The sequence below is a fragment of the Orussus abietinus genome, unplaced genomic scaffold, assembly GCF_000612105.2.
Source record: "Orussus abietinus isolate OABI.00-Male unplaced genomic scaffold, Oabi_2.0 scaffold66, whole genome shotgun sequence".
Classification (NCBI taxonomy): domain Eukaryota; kingdom Metazoa; phylum Arthropoda; class Insecta; order Hymenoptera; family Orussidae; genus Orussus; species Orussus abietinus.
The window spans coordinates 301794-324680 of NW_019394234.1; the positions used below are offsets into that span (position 1 = coordinate 301794).

The 22887-nt window shown below is 36.4% G+C and overlaps 6 protein-coding genes across 10 annotated transcripts; 3 read left to right on the top strand and 3 right to left on the bottom strand.

Annotated features, from left to right (window-relative positions):
- Nucleotides 1–31: 31 nt before the first annotated feature.
- Nucleotides 32–1519, top strand: LOC105699008 (ATP synthase mitochondrial F1 complex assembly factor 2-like; the record flags this gene model as incomplete). Its single annotated transcript, XM_012423704.1, has 6 exons — nucleotides 32–324; nucleotides 401–505; nucleotides 726–870; nucleotides 986–1096; nucleotides 1179–1359; nucleotides 1455–1519. Coding segments are annotated over exons 2-6 (561 nt in total), but the record flags the coding sequence as incomplete, so codon positions are not given.
- LOC105699440 (NADH dehydrogenase (ubiquinone) complex I, assembly factor 6-like) lies at nucleotides 1513–3128 on the bottom strand. The gene is made up of 4 exons (XM_023434876.1): nucleotides 2562–3128; nucleotides 2254–2476; nucleotides 1787–2182; nucleotides 1513–1728 (listed from the first exon to the last, which is right to left on the bottom strand). Exons 1-4 carry the CDS (start codon nucleotides 2666–2668, stop codon nucleotides 1543–1545), a joined length of 912 nt encoding a protein of 303 aa, XP_023290644.1. The 5' UTR covers nucleotides 2669–3128; the 3' UTR covers nucleotides 1513–1542.
- Nucleotides 3129–3326: 198 nt separating this feature from the next.
- On the top strand, nucleotides 3327–5231 carry LOC105699544 (ATP synthase mitochondrial F1 complex assembly factor 2). 2 transcript variants are annotated; one of them, XM_012424652.2, is made up of 7 exons: nucleotides 3327–3619; nucleotides 3696–3800; nucleotides 4021–4165; nucleotides 4281–4391; nucleotides 4474–4654; nucleotides 4750–4865; nucleotides 4961–5231. In XM_012424652.2, the coding sequence occupies exons 2-7, from the start codon at nucleotides 3742–3744 to the stop codon at nucleotides 5096–5098; spliced, it is 750 nt and encodes a 249-aa protein (XP_012280075.1). In that variant the 5' UTR covers nucleotides 3327–3619; nucleotides 3696–3741; the 3' UTR covers nucleotides 5099–5231. The 2 variants fall into 2 exon arrangements, with proteins under 2 accessions (XP_012280075.1, XP_023290632.1); XM_023434864.1 differs by lacking the exon at nucleotides 3327–3619 and having other exon boundaries at nucleotides 3972–4165.
- On the bottom strand, nucleotides 5140–10153 carry LOC105699476 (protein eyes shut). 2 transcript variants are annotated; one of them, XM_012424502.2, is made up of 14 exons: nucleotides 9842–10153; nucleotides 9477–9625; nucleotides 9301–9411; nucleotides 9114–9221; nucleotides 8922–9035; nucleotides 7579–8822; nucleotides 7163–7473; nucleotides 6859–7069; nucleotides 6620–6771; nucleotides 6418–6554; nucleotides 6103–6348; nucleotides 5853–6029; nucleotides 5436–5664; nucleotides 5140–5350 (listed from the first exon to the last, which is right to left on the bottom strand). In XM_012424502.2, the coding sequence occupies exons 1-14, from the start codon at nucleotides 9871–9873 to the stop codon at nucleotides 5245–5247; spliced, it is 3327 nt and encodes a 1108-aa protein (XP_012279925.1). In that variant the 5' UTR covers nucleotides 9874–10153; the 3' UTR covers nucleotides 5140–5244. The 2 variants fall into 2 exon arrangements, with proteins under 2 accessions (XP_012279925.1, XP_012279916.1); XM_012424493.2 differs by having other exon boundaries at nucleotides 9477–9649.
- LOC105699497 (protein msta) lies at nucleotides 6490–15962 on the top strand. The gene is made up of 7 exons (XM_023434860.1): nucleotides 6490–6557; nucleotides 13683–14054; nucleotides 14757–14891; nucleotides 15173–15359; nucleotides 15446–15541; nucleotides 15642–15736; nucleotides 15810–15962. The coding sequence occupies exons 2-7, from the start codon at nucleotides 13839–13841 to the stop codon at nucleotides 15933–15935; spliced, it is 855 nt and encodes a 284-aa protein (XP_023290628.1). The 5' UTR covers nucleotides 6490–6557; nucleotides 13683–13838; the 3' UTR covers nucleotides 15936–15962.
- LOC105699458 (zinc finger CCCH domain-containing protein 13) lies at nucleotides 15951–22649 on the bottom strand. Of its 3 annotated transcripts, none has more exons than XM_012424481.2 (10): nucleotides 22147–22649; nucleotides 21565–21640; nucleotides 21057–21454; nucleotides 19052–20959; nucleotides 18551–18850; nucleotides 18023–18407; nucleotides 17736–17902; nucleotides 17375–17664; nucleotides 16966–17080; nucleotides 15951–16870 (listed from the first exon to the last, which is right to left on the bottom strand). In XM_012424481.2, the coding sequence occupies exons 1-10, from the start codon at nucleotides 22329–22331 to the stop codon at nucleotides 16774–16776; spliced, it is 3921 nt and encodes a 1306-aa protein (XP_012279904.1). In that variant the 5' UTR covers nucleotides 22332–22649; the 3' UTR covers nucleotides 15951–16773. The 3 variants fall into 3 exon arrangements, with proteins under 3 accessions (XP_012279904.1, XP_023290600.1, XP_012279887.1); XM_023434832.1 differs by having other exon boundaries at nucleotides 18677–18850; nucleotides 21057–21457; XM_012424464.2 differs by having other exon boundaries at nucleotides 21057–21457.
- Between the last annotated feature and the right edge of the window lie 238 nt (nucleotides 22650–22887).

Here is a 22887-nt window from a genome sequence, read left to right on the forward strand (position 1 = left end):
AATTAAACTCCGGTTAGCTTGAGTTGTGGAACCGGACAAGTTCTGCTTAAAAACCTGTATCCACGATGCTAAAAGTCAACTCGAGATCTTTGACCATGCTCGTCAAGTGTATGAAGTGATGTCAAAACGCCGTGTAAACACTAGTTTAAGCCGGTAAAACCGGAGTAAACCGATGTTTACACAGCACTTGAATCAGTAGTTATAAAATTGGTAGTCATAAAACCGATGTAAAACAGAGCGTGTAAATGTATGTTGAGTACTAACTGATTTTCACCACTCATATCTTCTCTTGTCCATATCTTTTATTAAAGATATTTTTGCCGGGTACTTGTTTCAACTTGTTTGTAGTTGATTAACATAATGATACGCATTTATGAGTTATGACTAATTTAAATTGCAGATTTCAGATAACATTTCTTGTATAATAGAATAATTTGAATGATGTTATGTCAATTGTGCCGGAAACACATTTTTGTCCCACTGTTAACTATTTCACGAAATATGGGTAAGTTTGTATTTATTTTAAAATAAGATTTCCAGTTAATTATAATCGTGATGTCTATGCATTAGGTTCGTTTTAGATTTTAATTTTTTTAGTTATTTATAAATGAATTATGTTTTATTAAACAATCCATACCTTTTTCACATGCGTGATATTTCATTATCATACTTCCAGCCACTGTAAGAAGATTTTATCGTAGAACTAATATTCTTTCAAATGGTAGAAAATATGAGGTGACATTAGATCAAAGGAAACTGAAAACACCGAAAGGACAAAATTTTGATGTTAATAGTAAGCCATTGGCACTAGCTGTAGCCACTGAATGGGACAGTCAAGAAGAAACAATTAATCGAAGTAATATGCATTTGGTAAATAATGATTTAAGTTAATATCAACCTAATTGGTAATATTTACAATTTTAATATTTTATGATACTGCATGTATAGTATTATAATACCATATGTTATATACTTTTCTTTTCAGACTGCATTATGTAGCACTGTATTAGATAATCCTAATAATCATCAAAAAGTGGATATCATCAATTATATTGTGAATTATTTGGAAACTGATACAATTCTGTTTCATTCGAGCGTAAGAATAAGTTAAGCTTTATCTTAATATATTAAAATCTTGGGATGTTCATCTGTTATATTCTAATATAAGTTTATTTTAGGAAATCGATGATCTGTATAAACTGCAAACACAGAGGTGGGACCCTTTAATTCAATGGTTCTGTGATCGACTTCAAGTTAATATTATTAAAACCCAGAGCATAGAAACTCCAATTGTGCCCCCTGAAACTAAGAATGCTCTGAAAAGGCATCTGACATTTTATAACGATAATGCAATACAAGGTATGTAATACAAGATTTTTAATATTTCTTGATATTTTTTTAATTACTATGTATAATTAAAGAAAAACTATTTCATTTTTTAAAATAATTCCTAGGATTTATGTACGGAGTTGACATATTGAAGTCGGTAATTCGCCTACTTTTGCACTTATATGCCAGTACGTTTGGTATTTTATTTATATACTAATATGAGCGAAATAATTTTCTCCAGTACAGCTGTAGAGGAAGTAAACGATTTCTTTGTTGTAACTTTGGATGAAACACGTTGAAGTCTGCTTGTCGTAAGTTTTCAAGATAAATATCCACAGGTATTGCAGGTAGAAATATTAACTTAGTTTCTTTCTGTACTTTGCCTTGCAGGGAACGAGCCTAAAATAAGAAGTTTCTTAATTCAAATCGTTACTCATTTTGATGCTAATGTACGTACCTTATTTAAATGTAGTTTAGCACGAGATGAGATCTCAAAGATTGTATCTTTAAGACTTTGATCACATTTTCCTCGAAATACTGTTTCCGTTGGAATATTGTATTTTATTAAGAGATCCTGTGGTATTACGCTAATTCTTTTATGAGCATTATGTGGAATAGAACGAATTAGAGTTACGATTCCATGTGCTTTGCCCAAGTGACTAACTGCGTGATCAACTTGTACTTCCTTTGTACCATGTGCTTCTAACAATAAGTAATATATAGATGACACTGCACTGTCAGAATATCTTTCAAGAGATTCTAGGTCAAGGAAAATTGAGTTTTGTAACTTTTCCCAACGAGCAGTGATAAGTCGTTTAAAGTAAAGCTTGGAAAGTTTGTGTTTGCTCAGTATCTGTGAAGACGGAATTACTATCTCGTTGTAACACTTTTCAATAAATGGAAATAGATTATGATTTCGCATACCCTATGTAATTCTAATGCGATGGGACTTCTAGGTGGAACATCATTATAAATGCCAGAAAGTGTTTCTTCCCAAAACTTCAACCTCATCATACCTATTTTATTATCGCGTACTTGATCTTCTACTAGTGCCACTTCAACATTAAAGGCTCGAATAGCAATGGCAGCTGATCTAATGGATTTTGGTAGAAGTAACGTGCACAAAAAGTTCTCATAATCGTTGGTTCTAAAACAATTTCATAAAGTGAACAATTAAAGTGGATTAATATTTCTAAAATTATATTGTTGTTACAGTTGATTCACCACCATACCTAACCAGATTTAGGCAATATTCTGCAGGAGTTTGCCTAACAATTGTGCTTTTCAAGCGACAATGTTGCCTTATTGTCGATATCGTGTGTAACACACACTTGTTCATTGTGTTAATCGTTCTTTTAATTACTAAACAGTATTAGGCTACAGATACTTTATATGCTGATCACATAATTTCATAGTCAATTTTTATACACATCTATAAAGTTCTAAAACGATATCAGTATGTACCATATATTTTATATATTGATGTTAAAATATGCTTTTATTGTATGAAACATTAAACCGGAGTATCAATGCTAACATCTGCATTCCGGTTTAATCTTTAAATCACAATATAAAAAAAGGAACGTTTTATTATAAGAGGTTTCGTTTGGATTAAGGTCCGGTTCCACAACTCGAGTTAACTAGAGTTTAATTGGTTTACAGCAGGTTTAAACTGGGTGAAAATCAGTTAAACTTCGGTTAACTCAAGTTGTAGAACTGAGCCTAAACATTTTGGATGTTTATGTTAAGCCTAATTCAGATTGCGAGAGATAAGCAGGAGCCAATGAATGAAGCGAATTTTCTGCCCTCCTTCTGTCAGTTCCGCAAAATCAAACAATATCAATGATTATTATTTGCTCCTTCCGGTTTGAATCAGGCCTAATACTGAGTATATTTAGGCCCAGTTCCACAAAATGGTTAACCGAAGTTTAACTGGCTTAAGCTTCGTTTAAATCTGCTGTAAACGAATTAAACTCCGGTTAGCTTGAGTTGTGGAACCGGACAAGTTCTGCTTAAAAACCTGTATCCACGATGCTAAAAGTCAACTCGAGATCTTTGACCATGCTCGTCAAGTGTATGAAGTGATGTCAAAACGCCGTGTAAACACTAGTTTAAGCCGGTAAAACCGGAGTAAACCGATGTTTACACAGCACTTGAATCAGTAGTTATAAAATTGGTAGTCATAAAACCGATGTAAAACAGAGCGTGTAAATGTATGTTGAGTACTAACTGATTTTCACCACTCATATCTTCTCTTGTCCATATCTTTTATTAAAGATATTTTTGCCGGGTACTTGTTTCAACTTGTTTGTAGTTGATTAACATAATGATACGCATTTATGAGTTATGACTAATTTAAATTGCAGATTTCAGATAACATTTCTTGTATAATAGAATAATTTGAATGATGTTATGTCAATTGTGCCGGAAACACATTTTTGTCCCACTGTTAACTATTTCACGAAATATGGGTAAGTTTGTATTTATTTTAAAATAAGATTTCCAGTTAATTATAATCGTGATGTCTATGCATTAGGTTCGTTTTAGATTTTAATTTTTTTAGTTATTTATAAATGAATTATGTTTTATTAAACAATCCATACCTTTTTCACATGCGTGATATTTCATTATCATACTTCCAGCCACTGTAAGAAGATTTTATCGTAGAACTAATATTCTTTCAAATGGTAGAAAATATGAGGTGACATTAGATCAAAGGAAACTGAAAACACCGAAAGGACAAAATTTTGATGTTAATAGTAAGCCATTGGCACTAGCTGTAGCCACTGAATGGGACAGTCAAGAAGAAACAATTAATCGAAGTAATATGCATTTGGTAAATAATGATTTAAGTTAATATCAACCTAATTGGTAATATTTACAATTTTAATATTTTATGATACTGCATGTATAGTATTATAATACCATATGTTATATACTTTTCTTTTCAGACTGCATTATGTAGCACTGTATTAGATAATCCTAATAATCATCAAAAAGTGGATATCATCAATTATATTGTGAATTATTTGGAAACTGATACAATTCTGTTTCATTCGAGCGTAAGAATAAGTTAAGCTTTATCTTAATATATTAAAATCTTGGGATGTTCATCTGTTATATTCTAATATAAGTTTATTTTAGGAAATCGATGATCTGTATAAACTGCAAACACAGAGGTGGGACCCTTTAATTCAATGGTTCTGTGATCGACTTCAAGTTAATATTATTAAAACCCAGAGCATAGAAACTCCAATTGTGCCCCCTGAAACTAAGAATGCTCTGAAAAGGCATCTGACATTTTATAACGATAATGCAATACAAGGTATGTAATACAAGATTTTTAATATTTCTTGATATTTTTTTAATTACTATGTATAATTAAAGAAAAACTATTTCATTTTTTAAAATAATTCCTAGGATTTATGTACGGAGTTGACATATTGAAGTCGGTAATTCTTACATTAGCTGCTGCTGAACGTGCAATTACTGTTCAGGAAGCAGTTAAACTTTCTCGCTTAGAAGAAGAATATCAGGTATTATAATTTTAATAGTTCTACTTACTAAACTTGATCTACTACCAATACATAGAAACTGGATCTGCTATCGATATATCTTGCTTATATTTTAGATTTCACATTGGGGAACAGTGGAATGGTCGCATGATCTCAGCAAAGAAGATATGCAAGCACGTTTAGCAGCAGCAATATTATTTATACATTTAAACTCAACGTCAGTAAGTCATCAGCCAAAGATTGAGTTCCAGTAATGTGTAAATGAATGTATAAATTTTTATTTACTATTTAGTATTGCACTTGTACATACTTTTCTTCAGGATATGAGGATTCGCTAGAAATAATGTGAACAAATTTCTTAAATTTCTTATAAATATTTTAAAAATGTGAACGTTTCTCCTTATGATTCTTTTTTATAAATTGTATGGCACAGTGGATCAGTCGGAGAACAAATCTGTGCTGGAATTGAACAATCAGGACCTTCCCAATCTTTCATGCAGATACAGCTGAAAGTGATATTACAAATAATATTCAATATTTAAAAAATGGTTGAATAGGTTGAGAAAAAGACAAGGACGTATGATTACTTACCTATACGTAGGTCCATGATTTAAACATACAGCTCCATTTTTACATGAACGCCGAGTACATTCATTACGGTAACATTCACCAATACCACGTCCGGTAGCTGGACTGGATTTCGTTACTGATAAAACTGTGTCTTCAGTTCTTAACTCAACATCGAATATGCAGCCAGTAAATCCAGAATGAAGTGGTAAATCATGTGGTAATGTCTCGAAGTTTTTTACTTTGTGTCCACCTAGTATTTGACATCAAAATAGTTTCAATACTTTACTTATCTTTAGTTTTTAATTAAAACACATATATTGACCAAATAGGCATGACATAGATAATGGATAAAATCGTTTTATCAATACTAGTAATAGTTCAGTGGTATCAATATTAGAAATAAAATGTTGATATGAATAGATTAATGAAAAAATGTACCAATGTACAGTATTGGAGAAACATCCAAACGGGTCATTGCTCCTGCAGAACGGCCTGTTACATTTCCTAAGCCATCAACGGATAGCCAGGCCTCTTTTCCTCTTCGTCCTACCCGAAGTATATGTGGTCGGTGTGTTTTGACTGACAATGGAGTGCTTGTGAAAATCCTTCGTACCCCTACAGATCATTGTAGCACATATGCGTTGGTGAAAAATACAATACACACCCTACAGTTAAAACTTATGATTACCTGAACCTAAGTCCCATGTGAGCATAATGTAGCCACGAACATAAGTTATAGAAAAATGATCTGATATATCACGAGGAGAACCAGTTTGCCCCATATAAGCTATGAGAGATATTTGTTCTATGGAGTGTGGAATTAAACGCATCGACAGTTCCATTTGATCCTTTATTGAACTGGATAGACCATACGCGATGTAGGATGAAACTCCAGGAACAAATACTGAGAATGACGGCTGTACTACGGTGGTCTCTGTTAATGGTACAGTAGATTTAATTGTATAGCACAATACGAAAAGATTAATAAACATTGTACTTTTACCTTCTTCACAGAAAAGCCCATGCATTCCTAATGGACATATACAAAGGAAACCTGTCCCTGGAGAGCTGACACAAGTTGCACCAAGATGACAGGGATTATCATCGCACACAGACCTTTCACATATTTCCCCAACATATCTGGTGAGAGATAATTAGATAAATACGGATATAATATAAATGAAAATGTTTATTTTGGTACATACCCAGCTATGCATTTACAATAAACTTGACCGTGGAGTTCATTGCAAGCGCCAAAATTTTTACATGGATTTGACAAGCACAGGAATGAAGTGCACTCGTCTATTTGAAAGGTTTCCATGGAATCGTATATAAAGTCTCTCCGCGTATTATTCACCTGTGATAAAACGTGTATTATGTGTGATTAGTACAGCATAACATGAGAACATGATAATATTAGTAACTTGGTAGAAATGACTTTCACCTTTAACAAGCTCATACAACCAACAAATCCCATTCCTATGTGAGGGAAATAATGAGAAAATGTTAACGGTATACCACCCAAATGCAATCTGGCTTCACGTGGAACATTATCATGTGACAAGACAATTTGTTCCCCACTCATTGCTATTGTATTATTTACAAGCAGCCTAGCAGAGCATTTATCATTTTTATACTCTGTAAAATATTGAAACCTACAACAAATTATAAAATTCTTACCATGGTTTCATTGCCAAAGTAATGTTTTGTTGATTTTATAGCTAAGAAAGTGAACATAAAAGCTTTACCTCATTTCAATGTCAACATCGTACCCATTGTCAATGGGTGAGTCTATTTCTCCAAGCAACATTGTTTGGAGACCACAGGAAAATTGAAATTTCAATTGACCCGCTTCTAAGTACAATAAAATGTACCTTTCATCGTCGAAGAAGGCATGTACTAATATTCCACTTTTGGAAAGTGTTTTCAACCTTGCATAAATTTGAAGCGTTCCATTGTTATCAACATTAATATGTTGAGTCACATAAGATTTCCCATTAAAGGCAGCATTAGTTATACTGGGACTTATTCTGCAATTATTTTGATAACTACAGTCACACTGAAAGAAATATGTGTCAGATTATGTTTGCTCTCAATGCAGATTAAGATTTCGCTTAGTTACAGTTTAAATGGTAACTTTATTCCAAATATCAATTATGCATACCACAGTTAAGTTATGAAGACAGTGGCTGATGTTTGCACAATGTTCTTGAATGCATTTGTATACCATAGTAGATTCTGCAGTTGTAGTTCTTATTTCTGTTTCATTGTGTACATCCACTGTAAAAGGATAAAGCACCGTTGTTTTTGGTGCTGAGGTTTGTGTGGATTGATCTTTAGTTAAAATAGTTTCATTCAATAAAACTGTTAAAGGAATCGTGGCTGTTGATGATATGACTACAGGGACTGTCATCATATTTGTCATAGTATCGGTGAACACAATTGGCTGTGTGACACCTTTGATGGTAGATTCATCGGAGTACTCTGTACTTTGGGAAGACATTCTTTCGGTATCTAAAGTCGATGTGTAATTTGAGGTTATTTCACTTGTAAAGATTTTTCTTGTAGTTTCCTCTGCGATAGCAGATATCAACAATGTTTTAGTTGGTCTCTGGAATGGTTTACTTTCGGGAAACATATCCGTTACATCAGGAAAGTCAGATGTTGGTTCAAAAGTTGACACTGTATCTTTACTATCGTGGTATACAGACGTTGGTTTCTCTAAGTCTGTTTTTGCAGTAATTGTGGGGTGTTTTAAAATAGTCGTGTAGATATTAATACTTGGTTCATAGCTTTCTGTGCTTGTTAAATCTATCTCAGGTTTATGATCTTCGGATACAGGCACTGTACTTGTTACAAAGTTTGATTCATCTATCATTTCTGTAGTATGATCAGTGAAACTAGATATTAATGTAGAAACAAGACCACTAGGAAGTTCTGTTCGATTTATAAATACCATTGTACTTTTTATATCATATTTTGTAACATCCACAGAATCGTCCTTTAACGTCATTGGTATAAGTGTCGGTACAGATGATGTTTCGATAAACTGTGTTGATGAAATATTTAAAGAGGCATCGGTTGCTCCAGAAGACGTGAAAATTTTTGAATAACGATCAGGAAGCTCCGTAGACGTCGTTGGACTATATTCGGTGCACATATCACCAGTATACTCCGGCATACAGGCACAAGTGAAACTGTTTATTCCATCAATGCAAGTTCCTCCGTTTTCACACTGTGCAAACTTTGATTCGCAGTCATCATATCGGAGTTCACACAGTACCCCGTGATAATCAGGTACACAGTAACAAATCGATTGAGCATCTTCCAATAAACAAACTGCATCGTTCTGGCATGGATTTGTCTCACAAGGAACTACAGCCTTATCACAATCTTTTCCTGTAAAACCTGTTTTTTTTCCAAAATTCAAGTTAAAACCTCTTAATATGGATTAAAAGCACTCATACATAACATACAAGGAAGAAAACAGAAAAAAATAAGACTTACCAAATAGGCAGGCACAAGTGTACGAGGCTGGTACATTAATACAGAGTCCCCCATTTTGACACGGCATGCCAATACACTCATTTATATCTTCTTCGCACAGTTCTCCAGACCACCCTAATAAATAAGTATAGAATGGTAATTAATTAAGTTGTATTTAACTGTTATTAAATATTATAATAATATGTAACTAACCTTCTAAACAGCGGCAGGAGAACGATAAACCAGGGCCTTCAATACACTCTCCAGAATTTTTACATATGGTATTGTTGCAAACTGATACATCGATCTCACAGAATTCTCCTAAAACATAAACAGAAGTAAAAGTTACTCCTACATATTTTTCGTTAAATCTCTATCTCTCCGTAAAGTGGGTATTTACCGGAATAACCTTCGAGACAATGGCACGTAAAGCCATTGTAATCAAAACATGTTCCATTGTTAAGACAGGGTTGATTAAAGCATTCGCTGTACTTTTGCTCGCAATTCACTCCTATGTAGATTAGTGAAGGTTAGTGTTTAAAATATAGGAAATTTCATGTTAGAACGTTGTCTCACCTACGAAGCCTTCTGTACAAGTGCAATTGTACATAGCAACAGCATCGTTACAAGTTCCACCGTTGAGGCAAGGATTGGACCAGCAATCGTCCCAATTAATCTCACAATTGATACCGGTATAACCATCGATGCAGTAGCAGGAATAGGAACTGTCAATTTTATCATTCATTGTTCTGATAATAATTGAATTGTTATTTATTTCCATTTCAAAAATTAATTATTATACTCTCAAATTAATATCGTGATTAGGGCTGTAACGAGTATTTGGTTTCGTTTTCGCTGTATGCTAAAGTTTCGCGTGCAAGTTTTCGTTGCAACCCTAGTTATTAACTTGCGCTATTTTACAGTTGTAATAACAGTCTTACCGGTTGGTATTGTCCAAACAAATGCCATACATACAGGGATCACTGCTGCAGTTTAAACTAGAAGAGGCAGCCACCGTTAAGGCAACAAGGGAAACTAAAAAGCTCCACTTTCCGATTGCAGAGATGAAAAATTCAGACCTGTAACTTAACAACGTTACTGTAATAACTTGAAGATGCAAATGGTGAATTATTATAGATTTGTGTCATATCAATAACTGTTCGAGATATCGGTGAATGTGATTAATAATTGCTAATGTTTCTTTCTTTTTGTAACACCTTACACTGTTAATAATATTTATAAAATTCATAGACTTTTAGTACATACGATTGTATTTAAATTATAAAGCTTGATGGCTTAGAGATGAATTACTATATATTTACCATGAATCTCTAAATGAATTTATAATTTTATAACATGCGTTATAACATCTTGTAAAATATGTTACAAAATGAGCGTGCCATGTTTGGAAAAAAAAAGAAACATTCAACAGAAATCTTACAAAATTACAGTATCTTTTTTTGATAGGGTACTTCAGTATACACCAGCTTGTTATCCTAGATGATAAATGTGGATAATTCTCCCGAAAACTAAGGCAGTTATTCTTTAAATTCATTCTTTAAATCATGTTCGTTCCGCATCAACCTTTTCTCGAACCGCAACATTTAAGCGATTAAAAATGATATAAAATACATATTTTCAGGGCTCAGAATGCCGAAATTTCTTTTCAATTGTAATTAAAATCATACGGATCATGAAATGGAATCTAAATCGAAAGGACTAGCTTGTATCGTACTACCTTCCCTGACTACAGAAAAGTTGAATGACCGTTTAGCACGGTATACGAACGCACATAAATGGCACATATGTGGGATGCGTTTGTATACACAAAGCCGTGACGTCACAATGTTTTCGAAACAACGTTAGCACTGTCGCGATATCACTGTCTGACGAGCAAGAAAAAAATTAAAATTTAAACATTATTCAAAACCATATAACTCTAATCGGTGCCGGATAGAGGGAGTATTCACGAAAAGTACCTCTTCATTATCCCACAAACGGTAAAAGTAACGTAGCGTAAATTGCGGCCTGTATATTATTACGGTTAGGGTCTCTACCACGGTCCTTTAAACGGTGCCCATGACAACGTGTAAACAACACAGTACCACGTACAATCACGCGTGCGTAAAAAATAGCTCGATAATGTCATTCCTTCTGGATCAACTCATCGTTCGATTCCATTTCGACGTCTCGACGTACAAAACTTTTGCAGTAAACGATCACGAGCAGAATTGATACCAGCGAGATGGACTTTACCATTTTGGAAGCTGCGAACTCTGAAAAATGTACCGGATTTCGTTTTCGAACGAAGAACGTACGTTGGAGCGGGTTTGGGAATTTTAATCCCTGTGGAAAATAAATGACTTGCAGAGGAAAATTCATTGGGCAGATTAAATCCGCCGAATCAGCATAGCGGAAGTATTGATCAAATAATTTCTCCAAGATTAATGCTGTGCCCTACGCAATGTCTCGTGACTTTCGCAGCTTACGTCGATTACGACGACGGAATGGCTCGCGTGATCAAAATAAATCCCCTGGCAATCGGTTATGTATATTGAGAATTATCGTTCGCAGATCAGGGATCGGGTATTTCTGGACAGTGCGTATGTTATCGAATACGCATGTAACGTAACAGGTCATTCGCACTTTTTATTTTTTCTGTAATACACCTATAACTCATTGAGTAAGAAAAAGGTCTCTTACCATCCTTTATCTTCAACGTCATTAAATTCTGATAACGATGCAAAGTATCCTTTAATGTTGATAATATAAGTTGTCTTTTGATTACTTTTGAAAACAAGCAGGTAATTAAGAAAGAAGGTAATACCTTCGTTTACAGTGTTTTACATTTACGGTTGCCGCATGACGTATTACAGAAATAAGAACCGTATGATTCCACGGTGTCATCGTCGCGTGTCCATTGAAAATCTGGATATCAACTCCGAGTAATATAGAAACGACAGAGGTAAAAATATTCTCGCTCTCCATGGCCGCGGCTATCATCGGCGCGTCCGCAAGTGACCGATTTTCAGAAAGGCCTGTCGTCCATGCGAGGAAAATCTAAATATCTGCGGATGGGTTGACTTTTCTTAATAGCATCCGCTTAATCCCTCGTCGGGATTCTATTTTAAACCATAGCTTTCAACATCAACGCGCGTCCAAAGGAACTCGAGTGTCGAGCGTGTCGCGCTTCTGATTCGGCCAGCCTTCACCTCCAAGGCTCCTTATAACAATTAATTAACAATATTCGCAACGGATTGCCGCCGTCAGAAATAATCTAAGCCAATCTAAACCCGCCAAGATATAATAAGAAAATCGATTAATTACCGGGATATCCATTATCTAATTGCCGGTTTCCTCGTTTATACGTCACTCGGCATGGAGCCGGAAATGACGAGAACTCTGCTTCGGCGTCATCTGGAAGCGAATCATTTATTTTCGACAGAAAATCCCTGGACTGTAAAGTACTCCCCGTTGGGGGGTCGAGGCCTCTTCGCGACTCGGGACATTCGACAAGGCGAATTAATCTTTATGGATGCGCCACTGATATTAGGTCCCAGATGCCAGAACAAGTATTTGCCGATGTGCATTAATTGCTACAAGAGTGGATGTCCGCTTTTTCCCTGCGACCGAGGATGCGGACTGCCCGTGTGCTCGGAAAAGTGCGAAAGTTCCGATTCCCATGGACTTGCCGAGTGTAAATTCCTGAGGGAACGGAAGCCGACCTGTGGATCCATGTGGTCCATGGATCTCCTTCGAGCCGTGGTGCCGATTCGGGGCCTCTCTCTTTCCGAAGATCAGAAAGGCTTGCTGGATGCCTTTTTATGTCATCAGGGCCCTCAGCATGGGCGAGAGGTAAATGGAACCTCCCCACAAGGTGCATTCCCCTAGTCTGCGTAAAAAATTAGTGCATGTTAGACGAATAATAAAACTCTATATCCTTCAAATGTATCTTCTACTCCTGAAATGGTTATATCGTCTCTACAAAAAGTACGAAAATTTAGCCGAATACCGTTTATCTTTCCTTAAATAACAAAAACCTCCTCGTAGGGTGCATTTTCCTAGTCTGCATAACAAATTATTAGATGTTACTAGAGTAATAAGAAATTCTACATGCTTCAAATGTATCTTCTACTCCTGAAATGGTTATATCATCTCTACAAAAAGTACGAAAATTTAGCCGAATACCGTTTATCTTTCCTTAAATAACAAAAACCTCCTCGTAGGGTGCATTTCCCTGGTCTGCATAACAAATTATTAGATGTTACTAGAGTAATAATAAATTCCACATGCTTCAAATGTATCTTCTACCCTCAAACGGTTGTATCATCCCCACAAAAAAGTAGGAAAATTTAGCCGAATACATTTGCCTTTCCTTAAATTACAAAAATAGCTCAAATCGCTTCGTCTCCATAGGAAGCTCGAATCAATTATTTTTGCCCGATACGATAGAACTTACGTGCCGCGAAAACCTCTAATCAAATCTTTTTCCCGAATACCCCTATACGTAAATCATATGCGCTTCGGATATACTTTTTCTGCCTCAAACGATTGTATTATCCGTGAAAAACGTTCCCAGTTCGGGATAATAGGAGACATTCTGTGATAAAGCCCTGCACCCTTTCCCCAAATATTGATGAAACAAAAACTATTTTTAGTTTTGAGTACGCAGTGATTAATAATGTACAGAATTTTAACTGGATAAAGCTTTACGGACGATTTCTTCTAAAATGCCGAGGGTAAGGAATCTCTGCGCATTGACGTAAAATTGATTCGTTGCAGATCGAATTGCTGAAGAATAATATCGAAGGTACGATAAGTGACGAAGATGAAGCTCTTCTTCTCCGAGTGTGCACAGTCTTCGACACGAATTCCTTCGAAACCGCAGCCCAAAATTCGGAGACATTAGCACTTACGAGCTTACGGGGTTTGTATCCCATGGGATGTTTGCAAAACCATTGTTGCGTTCCTAATACCAGACATCATTTCGATGCAAATCAGAAGATGTACGTTAGTGCAGCAATACCGATTAGAGAAGGAGAAGAGCTTACCATGATCTACAGCGACGTTTTATGGGACACCATGTTAAGAAGACAATATCTTGCGAAAACGAAGCACTTTCACTGTACGTGTAGTCGATGTTCCGATCGAACGGTAAAAACAAAATCAGTTTTACTCGACTTAAATATTCTTGCGCTTAAGGTGACGTTAAAGTGGAAAAGAGTTCTCGTTCATGAAACTTATCTCCAAACTGGGCGTACCCAAACGCTCCAAACTTTACAATATAAATGTGGAGGGTATAAGGAAGGTCCCGAAACCCATAAAATTTAAATTTGTTTAAAATTTATTTATAGGTATTTACAAGATTGTTTATAAAAGATGGAATTTTATGAGCGTCAGGGCCTTCCTTATAGCCTCCATGTTGACGTTGTAAAGTTTGAAACGATTCGGTACACTCATTTCGTAGAAAAGTTTCATGAACGTTTGATTCTTCAGATGCCACTTTCACACCCCCTTAAGGTGATATGAAAGTAACGTCTGAAGGGTCTCGTTTATGAAACTTATCTCCGATCTGGATGTGTCGAATTGTTTGAAATTTTACCACGTGAATATTGAGGCCCAAAGAAGGTTTGGACCTCCTGAAATTTAATTTTTTCTTTTTAGTTTTGTCTACAAAATGAAACTTCATAGGTGTAGGACCTCCCTTAAGGTTCTTATATTCACGTGGTGAAATTTCACACAATTCGATACACTCAGCTCAGAGAAAAGTTTCATAAATGATCGACTCTTCGGAACCCACTTTCCTATCACCTTAATACTTATGACATAAATCTGTACCTTGTATACTTATAATAGGAATATGGAACCTTATTGGGGGCCTTAAAATGCGCCGGTTTGCAATGCGATGGGATACTTCTTCCAAATGACCCATTGGATTTTAACACGTCATGGACTTGCAATCAGTGCCGTTTAATCATCTCAGGTCGACAGGTAGCTCTATTTCAACTATGCAAGCCTTTGCAAATAGTTATGCATGAATTCAATTTTTTACATGACAAAAACATAAACGATACTTGTAACAAATGTAAGAAAATCTGTATCAAATACTTTTATAGCTTTGATAATGAACTTATTAAAATCTCATATATCTGATTATTAACATAAAACGTTATATTAAACGTGTCCTTAATTTGTATACTTTAATTTTGTTTACTGTGTTTTTCTAAGCAACGTTTAAGGTAGGATACTTCACTGAAATTCTTATGTTTCAGATTAAATCAATTCAAACGGGACTAGGATCGATCGTCCAAGAAATGACTTACGAAAATCCTAAGAAAGTTTTTAAATTTCTCCAGAAAGAACTTCCAGTATTGGTACCGTCGTCAAATTATATTGCTATGGATTTGAAATTTCGCATTGTTTCATATTTCGGAAGAGTTGAAGGATTTTCTTGGAAAGGTTTGCGGTAGAAAATGCCTAGTTATAGTTCATAGAATTATTTTCTGATTATAATGAATCGCTATCTTTTATTACGATTGTTTTAGAGTTATCGAAAATGGAGCTCAAGTTTAAATTGAATTACTGTAAGGATTTATTGACCTTACTTGATACTTTAGGCTGCGGCGACTGCAAGAAAAAAGGTAATTTTATAAATTAAATATGAGACTGCGATTATAGTTATTTTATTAAATTATCTCCGATCTCGTATCATAATGCAACTAAACTATCATGCATTCCTAGGATTGATTATGTACGAGTTATATTGCACAATCATGGAAGAACGCGCACGAGATAAAGCTAATTTAGACATCCAAAATGAGTCTACGGAAATACAGGTAAATACCTAGAATTTGCACTTTCGGTGAAATCAAATGCAGTTAGTTTGTTATTTATTTTATTTTTATTTAGAGTGATTTGGAGAGCAGCACGCTGCTTTTACAAAAGGCCGTTCAGATACTGCAGAATGACATTACAGTTCCTGACGATTATAACAAAGAGGTGGAAAGTCTACAGACAAAATTGAGCATTTTATAGTTTATAACGATCTTGAAATGTAGGGAAATGTTCTCTTACAAATGATAATTGCATATGCTCTTTAAAACTAATAGGTTTCACATCCAGTGGTTTCGATTGAAGATGGTACGTATAAGAACATTACAATTATAAGGTTGATATTGAATAGCGAACTCGCGTTAATATAGAACAATCCAAAATACTGTACAAATGCTGCCAAAATAGGTCATTAATATTCACGTTTGAAAAAAATTAATAAACCGATAGTAAATGGAGATGGTAAGTTGAATTATTGTGAATGGTTCGGAGATATTTTTTTAATAATCATTTTCCCTAATATCTCGAAAATTCAGTCATATGTGCATAAAATTGCATAATTACGTAAATTGTCCATTTTTTAATAAGTTATATCATACAATTGATTTTAATCGAAGATCAATTACCTATGAAATGTCAAGACCTTGCAAATTCTGTAGAAACAAAAAATTAATACACGCGCCGAATGAGCAACAAATTGATTTTTCTTTGAAGTTCTGCACAGCACTAAACTTCTCAGTTCAGGTAAAATATACTATCTCCTAATAATTATTTATAAGTAGGAGTGTGCAGTTGGCTTAACCACATTATATTTATAGGGATAGGAGCCAATCGAATTTCCAAATTGATCCTACGACCTCTTCTGATTTCCATTAATATGGAGATTATTAAACAGGAGTCTAATAAAGACGTATCGGTATACATAGTTCCTCTTGAACCATTTCATTCGCAGAGAGAAATCAAGCGTTTAACGTATTAAAATCCTCATTTTGTACAATGCCCATTATGGCAATAAAAAACTATATCTTCCTACAACCTAATATTACGCAGTTTGTTGCAGCAACGTTTTAACTTCCTCGTATAAACTCGTACATGGCTGTAAAATTTCATCGTTATCATCATCTTCTTCATTACTAGTCCTGTGAACAATGCCAAAGCAATAGTTAATATATGCTACTGCTCAAATTAGATTTTTTGTATAGAAATTAAAATGGAAACTATTAAAAGCATTTACCTATACAGTGAGTCTTCGCTAAGCAAGAAATTATGACCAGAATCGTGAATTAAACGATTCCGGAAGAGTGCAGTATGCATGAAGGCAATATTGTCGAGCAATAGTTTGTTTGGATCTAAAAGGAAATGAAACAATTAATTATTGAAATTGTATGAAATGACTTGTAGATAAACATCTAATAAAATGGTTTGAAAACGGGGTTAATTTCAAATAAAGTTAAATATTCTAACTTGTATATCCTATACATTTTTAAGTAGTATATATTTCGTAGCTTGTGAATTTACAGGATTATTCTATCAAAATAGAATCACCATATAATGTAATACTTCCAGAAACAATTCATATAATGTAATGTGTACTTTCCCTTCATTTCGTTTATCTTTTAAGTAACATACGTCTTAATACTCACCACCATCCGCATATTTTTTTACTAATTTCTCCACAAGCTCCGGACCTGCATATTTAGCAGAAATCCCAATTCGTTGAAAAATCGCCTTACACTGCCAACGTCCTTGCGCGGTGTCTTGATTATAAACGGCAGAACGACGTGGTTGAGATTCCTTGACGAGGCTCTCCCAGTCGACTCCTAGGGCATCACCCAAACCTTTGCCGCTTGTTTTAATGTCTTCTTCGAGTTCGCCGTCAGATATTTCCTCAAAGTCCATAGTCTCCATGTTTTCATCCTCGACACTTCTATTGCTGCAACGAAAAGGCCAACACGTAAATGCTTCGTCACGTCTCAATAATTTTTTTAAAAGAACTGATTCTACCTAAACGCCACTCCTTCGCCATTTTCCTTGTCCTTGTTGAAGACTGTTTCTTCGACAGGTTCAACAGGAGAGGGCTGAGGGACTTCGTGTGTTATTTGTGGTTGCGACTCTTTTTCCGAAACATCGACTGGTTTCTTTGGTGACTGCGAGCCATTTTGTACTATATCCTGAAATTCCCGAAAATGATGTACATATGCGATAGTTTTATCGTCATAAAAATGAAAAATACAGATATCTGATAATAAAATATCAAAGAGAGAGTAAGTGAAATTAGCAAGACGGGGTACCTCTTCCTCCATGTTGAGGATATCATCAGGATCATCGCTAATGTCACTGAGATCGCTTTCAGTGTGCAACGTTGGTAAAGATTCATCCAAGGCGGGTCGTTTCGGTTCCGGAGCAGGTAACTTAACTGGAGGTGGAGGTTTCGAAGGAGCCGGAGCTTTACAAGACAAAGGTTCCCTTACGTCAAGCGACTCCTTTGCTCTCTGAGCAGCCCTTTTCTGAAAACTATCGGCAGACTTTTCTCTGCTTCTGCGTGGCCGGCCTTCGGCCAACTCCATCAGTTTCTTGTTAATCGGCTCGTCTTTCATGAGCATGGCCGCTGTCTTTACCACAGGTTGAGGTGGACACTCGTCTCTCGTCTCCGACAAATTGAACGGCCTCCTCTTCCTGCGAATAAATGGTGAAATCGTTAAAATCCATCCCATACTCGTGGCGCAAAAAAGATATTGAGCTTTAGGTTACAATACCCCGGCAAATGTGACTTTTTTTTACAAAATTTTGATTTTATTTTTAGAAGATATCTTGCCAACCCTTTATTGGAATCTAGATCCAGATCCTTCAAACGATCGTTCCTGAAGGGTCCACGTAAATGTATCGGCTGGTTATCCCATTTTCGCGGCTCGTTCAATTTCCATTCCGACATGGGACTGTCATACCGTGCTGCCCATTCGTCATCATGCGCATCCGATCGTGGAAGGCTCTCTCTATCCCACAAAGCATGTCTCGCTCGCCATTCCCTTTCTTCCCAGTCCGAAGGCGGGAATCCTCGATCACGACCCGCGTGTTCCAATTCGTGATGAATATCCCAACTATCGGGATTGCCTTCGTCTCTAAAAGATCGAAATAAGTAAATCACTAAGTAAAATATCATTTATATAATCTAACTATACATGCTCTTGACATTATTTCAAAATTATCCAAACAGGTATGACAAGTTACAGTAAGAAGTTTACGACCAACTAAGGAAGATTTATCCTCAGGATGGTAACGCTCGCTGATAACCCGTTTGTTTCCTACCAAAATACACTTACCTAAGTGTTCCGGTTCTTAACTTGTCGGCTCCATAGAGAGGATGATGAAGATCGTCAAAAGGACGGTCGGCTGGTACTCCGTAACGAGATTGCGTTCTGTCATCTCTTCCGCGTCTCTCCTCAAAAGGACTGTTGTATCTTCTCGATTCGACCGGTTTCCGCCTATCGTCCTCGTGTCCATGGTGATCCCTGTATTCCAGATGAGAGGGTTGATCTTTTTGATCCACCCAGTGTTCTGGCGTATGGCGTGGGTGGAAACCTCGGTCGAAGTTTCTGTCCACTTCTACGTTACGTCGTGGACTATCTCTCCTGTCCGAAAGGCGGTCAACCTTGATAGTTGGTACATGCGGTTCCTTTCTTTCGTGGTCCGCGGCATGGCCTCTTTCGAATCTGGTACCGTATCTATGCCTGTCGCGCTCAAATATCGTTTCCCTATCGAGCAAATGATCCCGCGAAGCTGGAACATTCTTGTCCACTATTCTATCCAAAGATCGTTCTCTGGGGAAACGCTCTCCCCGGTCTCGATCCATAGATTTGTGCGACGAGTCCTTGTCTAGGTTTCTCTCGTACCTAGCATCGAAACGTTGAGAGCTTCGGTCACGTTCCAAAGGTTTCGTTTCACCTCGGTCTCTATCCCTTTCGCTACGTCGATCCCTTGCCTCCCTCTCTTTCTCGGATCCATCTTTCAACCTGTCTTTGTCGCGGTACCTAGAGTTCTTCTCCAAGGGGTTCGCAGCAGCGGTTGCCATTAGCGGAGGGATGTCTCTTTCTCTTATCTTAATGGGGTCTTTATCCCGGTCTCGTTCTCGCTGCCTCTCTCGACAACGATCCTGAGTATCATCTCTGTCCTTGTCCCGCTGTGATTCTCGTTGATCTCTCTCGACTCTCGAGTGACTTCGATTCTCCCTGGTGTTGTGCTCCTTGTTATCGCGACGCTCTCTGCTTCTCTGTCTACTTCTATCGTTACCCCTCTCAGTGCCGTAGTTCTTGTCATCGGCATCTTTTGTTATATTTTTGCGGTGACCGTCATCCTGATTCGATGTCCTTGATTTATTCTGATCCGTTTTTCTACCTTCCTCTCTTTCCTTACTTCGGTCTCGTTTATGGGCATCCCGATCCTTTTTATCCGTGTCTCTGATTCTGTTGGAGGACGATGATTTATCTTGGTGCCGAGGAGGCGTCAGGTCGCGCTTGGATCTAGAGGATTTTTCTGGCGTCCGACTTCTCTTGGATTTTATCACTGTACTCTCTTTTAAGTGTTGGTGCTTCGATCGATCCAGAGGAGGGGTGCCAGATCGTTTCTCTTTCTCCTTCAAAGATCGTTGTTTCGATCTATCCTCATTTTTGCTATTTTTGTCTTCTGTTGCACGAATTTTACCTTTATCAACTTCTTTTACTTTCTCAGGTGGCTTGGTTTTCATGATTTCTTTTGGCGTTATCTCCTCGATGTCGCGTGTCTTTTTGTGGTGTTTTTCTTTATCCAATTCTCTCATTTCTCGATTTTCTCTCATTTCTCTTGCCTCTCGGGTTTCTCTAGCCTCCCTAGCATCTCTTGGTTCTCTGGTTTCTCTGGCTTCTCTTAGTTCTCTCGCTTCTCTAGTTTCTCTGGTTTCCCTCATTTCCCTGGTTTCTCTAGTTTCTCTAATATCCTTGACTTCTCTAATTTTTGCTTTAGGAGAATCACTTCTATTCCGCTCCTTGCTATTTCTTGACTTGGATGATACATGCGATACCGGTTGGATGGGAGATTTGCTTCTAATAGACGAATACTTCTTGGAGGATGTCAAAGCGTTAACTTTTTTGTTTGGTTTTATTGGGGGAGTTTCTTTTTTTCCTGTTGTTTCAAGTTTCCGTTTTTTTTTAGGAACAGGTTTTTCATTTTTTGTTCCTAATCTCTTTAATTTTAGCCTGTAATATGATAAAAGGTTTAATAAGGTAACTTGAAAATTCTAATTCAAGGAAGAAAACTATGTTAAATGTAATTTGAATGACTAGAAAAACATACTTTTTCTTTTTCTCCTTATCATCGTCATAATCTGATGATGCACTTTGATGCTGTTTTGGTTTAACCTTCTTAATTTTTTTACGAGAATCAGATGTTGTACTAGATGAAGAATCATCACTGGTAGAACTACTGCTTGTGCTTGATGTACTGGAACTGCGAGAGCTCGAAGAAGAGCTCATCACCTTTTTTTTGTGTTTCAGTTTTTCCTTTCCATGAACCTCCTTATCTTTCTTCATTTGTAGCTCAAGCTCCCGTTGTAAGAGCTGCCGACGCCTTTCCAGTACCTTCTCGTCTTCGTACTCAAGGTCTGTCTGATTCCACTCCTCTAAGTTTAAATCTGGACTGTGTGATGTCTTCTTCACGATTTTAGACGTGAGTCGTTTAAACGGATCCTCGTTCTGCTACAAAATTCCCAATATGATTAAACTTGGAATCTTTCCAAAAACTTATTAACACTATAGCAGGATGTAACATAAATCGTGCATTAGAAGTAAAATTGAATACTTACCACCGTTGCATTTGTAGGAGCATTATCCTTTTTCACACGTTTTGATGGACTAATTAAAGTGTGAGTATTTGCATACCTAATAAGAAAAGAAGTAAAAAAATTATTTAAAAAAATTATATATTCTAATTTTATATGAACGAACGTAGCTTTCAAAACCATACATAGCTTTCACCTGCTAGTCTACAGTACTCCATTAACTTTAACCCTCTCGCCACAGAGAGTTTAAGTAAAAGAATGTTATACAACATAGGTACTTTTATGGCACATAATGCTTACTATTATCCATTGATTAAAATTATTCTTAATACTTTGTTATGAGAAGCGTATAGAATCGCTCTTCGTATCGAAAGGATTAACTATTATATATTTTTCACAGTTTATGTACAATGATGAGTCATAAGTACAATATACTATTAGATGTACATTATTAATTCATTACATTCAGAACGCTAAGAACTGTTATATAAAATTACATCGATAGAACAGATTTTGATGGAAATACTATACAAAATATTGACAAAGGTCAAACAGAAACAAATTCGATTCCTGTAAAATATTTTTATTCAATTATTTTCAACATACTTGCAGTTTTTCCCATATGAACAGCTACCATTTAATGCCCAGTTTCTGCAATAATCTGACGTATTTTGGCTAGTGATAGTGGACGCCGGTTTAGTTCCCAACCTTTCGAATACACTCGGTCGCCGAGAGTCTGTATTACATTTCGTAGGGTCAACCGTTATTTTCCTTATGTTTGATTTTGACATATTATCACCATAAAGCAATCGTATCTCGTAAGTGGAAGCACATCACTGCAGTATGCAAAATGCTCTCTTCTCGCGTATGTATCAACTGCGAACGATTCTTCCTCGTGTGACGGCGAAGCACGATCTTCGGTAGGTGGAAATTCATTAAAAAAAAAGCCAGTCGAAACGACTTCGCACTGGCTTGTCCTAACCTAAGTCAGCCTAAGTATATAGATCGATGCACCACCAAGTATATCCAGCTATATCTAGTGAAACGCGGATGCGCACGAATATTAAGTCATATAGAAACGCAGCCACAGGGTCGATGCTGTCGTCTGACAAGTAAGTATCGCCGCATCTTCTATCCTCATCTAACCCTGTGGGAGACTTGCCTTATCTTTTTCGCACTCATTCTGTAAACGAGTGAAATAAAGATAATTCATCTCTTTTTTCGGAAGAAAATTGTATCGGTCTTTTTTACGTTTACACCCCCCTCAACCCCCCTGTGTCGCGATGACCTATGAGGCGGCTTTCCCTAAAAGTCACTGATAATTTGCCGCATTCTCATGGCAAGCGA

Coding starts and splice junctions, on each gene's coding strand:
- LOC105699497 (XM_023434860.1), top strand. CDS start 13,839: ATGGGATGTTTGCAAAACCATTGTTGCGTTCCTAATACCAGACATCAT. Junction 14,055..14,756: donor GTCGATGTTCCGATCGAACG/GTAAAAACAAAA, acceptor TACTTATAATAG/GAATATGGAACCTTATTGGG. Junction 14,892..15,172: donor TAATCATCTCAGGTCGACAG/GTAGCTCTATTT, acceptor CTTATGTTTCAG/ATTAAATCAATTCAAACGGG.
- LOC105699544 (XM_023434864.1), top strand. CDS start 3,734: ATGATGTTATGTCAATTGTGCCGGAAACACATTTTTGTCCCACTGTTA. Junction 4,166..4,280: donor ATCGAAGTAATATGCATTTG/GTAAATAATGAT, acceptor TTTTCTTTTCAG/ACTGCATTATGTAGCACTGT. Junction 4,655..4,749: donor TAACGATAATGCAATACAAG/GTATGTAATACA, acceptor AATAATTCCTAG/GATTTATGTACGGAGTTGAC.
- LOC105699440 (XM_023434876.1), bottom strand. CDS start 2,668: ATGAACAAGTGTGTGTTACACACGATATCGACAATAAGGCAACATTGT. Junction 2,477..2,561: donor TATTGCCTAAATCTGGTTAG/GTATGGTGGTGA, acceptor AAATTGTTTTAG/AACCAACGATTATGAGAACT. Junction 1,729..1,786: donor CTAAACTACATTTAAATAAG/GTACGTACATTA, acceptor TTCTTATTTTAG/GCTCGTTCCCTGCAAGGCAA.
- LOC105699476 (XM_012424493.2), bottom strand. CDS start 9,873: ATGTATGGCATTTGTTTGGACAATACCAACCG. Junction 9,222..9,300: donor TTGTCTCGAAGGTTATTCCG/GTAAATACCCAC, acceptor TTTATGTTTTAG/GAGAATTCTGTGAGATCGAT. Junction 6,030..6,102: donor CACATGGGACTTAGGTTCAG/GTAATCATAAGT, acceptor AATGATCTGTAG/GGGTACGAAGGATTTTCACA.
- LOC105699458 (XM_012424464.2), bottom strand. CDS start 22,331: ATGTCAAAATCAAACATAAGGAAAATAACGGTTGACCCTACGAAATGT. Junction 20,960..21,056: donor GATAAGGAGAAAAAGAAAAA/GTATGTTTTTCT, acceptor ATCATATTACAG/GCTAAAATTAAAGAGATTAG. Junction 18,408..18,550: donor GATCTAGATTCCAATAAAGG/GTTGGCAAGATA, acceptor ATTTATTCGCAG/GAAGAGGAGGCCGTTCAATT.